The sequence below is a fragment of the Setaria italica genome, chromosome I, assembly GCF_000263155.2.
Source record: "Setaria italica strain Yugu1 chromosome I, Setaria_italica_v2.0, whole genome shotgun sequence".
NCBI classification, from domain to species: Eukaryota; Viridiplantae; Streptophyta; class Magnoliopsida; order Poales; family Poaceae; genus Setaria; species Setaria italica.
The window spans coordinates 28,762,822-28,767,246 of record NC_028450.1 but is presented as its reverse complement, the minus strand read 5'-3'; the positions used below and the strand labels follow the sequence as shown (position 1 = coordinate 28,767,246).

At 45.9% G+C, this 4,425-nt stretch overlaps 1 protein-coding gene across 1 annotated transcript; it reads right to left on the bottom strand.

Annotated features, from left to right (window-relative positions):
* Positions 1-2,397: 2,397 nt before the first annotated feature.
* On the bottom strand, positions 2,398-3,126 carry LOC101772465. The gene has a single exon (XM_004952830.3). The coding sequence runs from the start codon at positions 3,021-3,023 to the stop codon at positions 2,739-2,741; it is 285 nt and encodes a 94-aa protein (XP_004952887.1). The 5' UTR covers positions 3,024-3,126; the 3' UTR covers positions 2,398-2,738.
* Between the last annotated feature and the right edge of the window lie 1,299 nt (positions 3,127-4,425).

The following is a 4,425-nucleotide window of genomic DNA, read 5'->3' as shown; positions in this document are numbered from 1 at the left end:
TGCCTTTGTTCCCAAATCCCAGTGCCTGCCTCAGTTTGGCCCTCCACCCTCTTGCCTCGACGTCCACACCTCTTACAAATATATGCAACTTTCAAATTTAACTGTTAAATTCATAATATTTTAAAACTTTTATGTATATTACTATTATTTACTGATTTGTTATTAAATTGTTAGTTTGATTTACCGTATTGCATTTTGGATGATTGGATCGACATCACCAAAGTTCAAATCCAAGCTCCGCTACCCCCACACGTTACGATTATACTACAGGGACAGTTTGTCCTGGAGCTGGAGCAGGAACGCGGAGTCGCGGACGCCGGCCGGCGCAGCACACATGAAAAGCGCCGAAAATTTATCGCTTGTTCCGTCAACTTTGGCGTGTCTTTTTTGTAGAAATAAAAAACCCTGCTACATAAGACTTCATCTCACGTCGCTGCTACGCTCATGACGTCCGAATTGAATAAAGCACTCGGCGCTAGTTTGAATTCACACTTGAACCACAATCGGGCAACGGCGATGTTCGTCCACGAGGGGAGCCCGGCGCCGGCGGTGTGCGTTGACGAGACACGTCACACGCGGAGTCGTGGGCTTAAGGGCCTGTTCTGTATAGCCCGCTTATGTGTGTACAGGCGCTTCTGGGCTGTTACCCGTTACCATCCGAACCTGACAGCAATTTGTCCTGTGAGGCCCGTGTAGGGCCTATGATGGATGCTGCTGGGTTTGTATGTATTTTGTGGTTAATGCACTGCGCAGATAATAAGCGTGAGTGGTGGTCAGGAACTCACAGCAGTAGGATGAACAAAAGCATGATCCAGTTACCAAATCATTACAGCTGCTAGAAAGACTGCCAGCCAATTAGGGATCGAACCTAAAAAAACTCCTCGTCAAGATAGTCGAAATTTCTTTTCATTTCCCGGGTAAAGCCTCACACTGGATTCAATAACATGAATATCATTTTTCTACTAATTTTATACTCTTATTTGAATCACTTGCAGTTCAAATTTGACTTATACCAAAAACTTCCTTGAAATGCAATAAATTAATTAAATATAGCAAACAGATCTAGAAATATACCAAATTTGTACATGGAGTACCACATGTTGTATGTGAAGAGCAGAAAAAGTTTTAAGAGAAGAAGAGGAAAAACCTTTTAATTTGCCGAATGCCAAGAGAAAACACTCGGCAAACTAACTCATTTGCCGAGTGCCCAAGTCAAACACTCGACAAACTTGTTGATTTGCCGAGGGCCTACAGAAAACACTCGGCAAATGTAGTTCTTTGCCGAGTGCCGCTAACGGACACTTGGCAAAGAGCTAACGGCCGGCACACCCCCCGAACGGATGTCTATTTTGCCGAGTGACTACTCTTTGCCGAGTGTTTTCTTCTGGTTTACCGAGTGTTTCTTTTTCTACACTCGGCAAAGAGTATTTTTGTCGAGTGTTTCTCTTTCAACACTCGGCAAAGAGGTTGTTTGCCAAGTGCACGAAGGATTGCACTCGACAAATCTTTTAGCACTCGGCAAATCTCGTGTTTCCGGTAGTGTAGCATGATCTTTGATGATGCTGTCCCTTCGCTAAGTCGCTCGGAAAGAGCCTTCAAACCAGAATTTGTGTAGTTGAGAGCAAAACCTTGTCTAAAGTCAGATTTATGTTATTGGTTGACTATTATTCATTAAATTTTAATCCCTTTCTTGTTTTTCAGCCTTTCGGTCCTTGTAACTATTTTGTACATAATCTTTAATGTAATAAAAAAATATGATACTATGGGTAGCTCTTCGTACTTTTCAGTCAAAAGAAAATATCTTAAATTTACAACCAGCGGCGAGCTTTCGAAACTATTATGCAGTTTGTGTTCCAGTGGGGGATTTTTTTTTTTTGCTTTTTAGTTCTGTTATGCTCCTCGGGCTTAAAGGGATGACCAGGTTAGTAACCCGGCCCGGCGGTCGCGAACGGACACCACCTGTCAGTTGGATGGATTGGAGGTGAGGACCAGAGTGAATACTGTTTTAGCTAGAACGGGGGAGCGAGTTGTGCAGACTGCAGAGTAGAGGATAGCCCAGGCGATGTTCGTCCACGAGGGGAGCCCCGCGCCGGCGGTGTGCGTTGACGAGACACGTCACACGCGGAGTCGTGGGCTTAAGGGCCATTTCTGTACAGCCCGCTTATGTGTGTACAGGCGCTTCTGGGCCGTTACCATCCGAACCTGACAGCAATTTGTCCTGTGAGGCTCGTGTAGGGCCTATGATGGATGCTGCTGGGTTTGTATGTATTTTGTGGTTAATGCACTGCGCAGATAATAAGCGTGAGTGGTGGTCAGGAACTCACAGCAGTAGGATGAACAAAAGCATGATCCAGTTACCAAATCATTACAGCTGCTAGAAAGATTGCCAGCCAACAATTAGGGATCGAACCTAAAAAAACTCCTCGTCAAGATAGTCTTTAGAGTTACACATATCGAGTTTCTTTTCAATAAAAAATAGTTTTTCCGGTAAAACGTTACGAGATATTACATGTACCATATTTCGAAATATATTATTACATATCCAAACATCGCACGTTCCTCAGGCGAAGATGAACCCTTTTCTAGCTAGTTTTCTGTGATTCAAAAGGTGTTTAAGCTATTCAGCTATACATATGATGCAATAAAACAATGACAAGCATCCAGCAAATAACCTGCTGCAACACCCTTCTTCCTTTTCTCCATTAACGAAAGATTCTGACCGATCTTGTAGCCTGCCATCATGCGCAGACTACTGGCCTGGTGTGAGACGGCGCCGCCGGCGACCCGGCAGAGGAAGACAGCGACCGCGCGGCGCAGTGGAGGAGGAAGCGGTAGGCGACGTAGAGCCCCGCGCAGGCGGCGGCGGCGTGCGGTAATAACGGCGCGATGAGGCGGAGGATAAGGGCGGCGGCGAGGAGGACGGGCCAGAAGACGATCGCGTGGGTGGCCACGCCGACGAGGTCGCCGTAGAAGAAGAGCACGTCCTGCGTCTCCAGGTCGAGGAGGCGGCTCCGAGGCGCCATGGCTCGAGGAGGTCGATGACGTGAGGACCGAGGAAGAAAGGCTTGTGATTCGTGGATGTGATGATGATTGCTCGTGTTGTGTTGGCAGTGGAGTGATGACTCGCCTCTTTTTATAGGAGACCATAGAGGAGGGCCAGAGCCTTCCGTTCGGGCCGGCAAGAGGGGGCTCATGCGAGAGTCCAGACATTGACGACTCGACGTGATTTTCGCGTGGAAGAAGATGTTTCACGTGAAAGAAAGATAGATGTATATTTTATTTCGCGATTAAGAAAAGATAGATATACTCGAATGCATGGCGCTTAGCAGCGCAATCATAGCTTGGGAATCGGCATCGCTTATTATTGGACCCTCAAATTATTTGGGCCCAGGTCAGTGGCTTTCAGAAAAAAGTGGATATAACTTCTTTAAATCCAACTTGCCCGATCGATCCATCGGCTTTATAAAAACTTGCCCAATGCCCCCAATCCATGCTCGCAATATTATCACGGCCTAATTTCGAAATTAAGTAATTAACAAAGGGGTATTTGGTTTGATAAATCATCTTTATCTAGATGACTAGAAGGAATGATCCAACATGGAGTAATCCTATGGATTTTGATGGGATTAATCCATTCCTCGTTATTCAATATGCTGCTTGAGAGATGATGTGACGATGGTACATTTCCCGAACTAAATAAAAATGAGGAGTGAGAAGGTGATGATCATCCCATTTCTCAAATCACATGCTCTCTAAGTTAATGATCATTACATTGCTAAGTTAGAGTTAAGGCTTGAACCTTGGTTAATCCTTTGGTGCCAGGATTTGGTCTAACCAGCCTAACCCACCAGTTTCGATTGTCAACACACGGCCAAGCCAACCTATTTGAACCGTAACCCGTTGCGGTTAGATCACGACTGGTTGGCTGCAATGCAAGTCGTCGCGTTGTAGTGCATTGTGCACGTAGTATCACACGGTTATTCTCGGCTGTCATGCCCGTCCCAGCGTCTCCGTCATTTCCCCCACTCCCACTGACTTGTGACCCCATGGTAACGACAACCACGCCACCACCCACCGTTATCAACACAAAAACACGCTCTGCCTAGGGGTGGTAACGGGTCATGATCCTAACACACCTCGGTCCAACCCTCCATCGAGGATATTCTTTTTCTTGAGGCGCCAATAAACTATGAGAAAATGTTAGGTGGTGAAGGGCACATCACTTTTGGCACAAATGGATGGTGTTGGTTTGTATTATGTGGTCATATACGCGTTTTGGTGCAAATACGTGCATTACCACATCAACGAACAGAAAACATGCATTCTCCACGCCGATCACCTGTCTCACACAAACACATGACAGAGCACACACAACACATGGTCCAGCAGAACAACGAGTCACCAATACCACCTTTTAATCTTAAA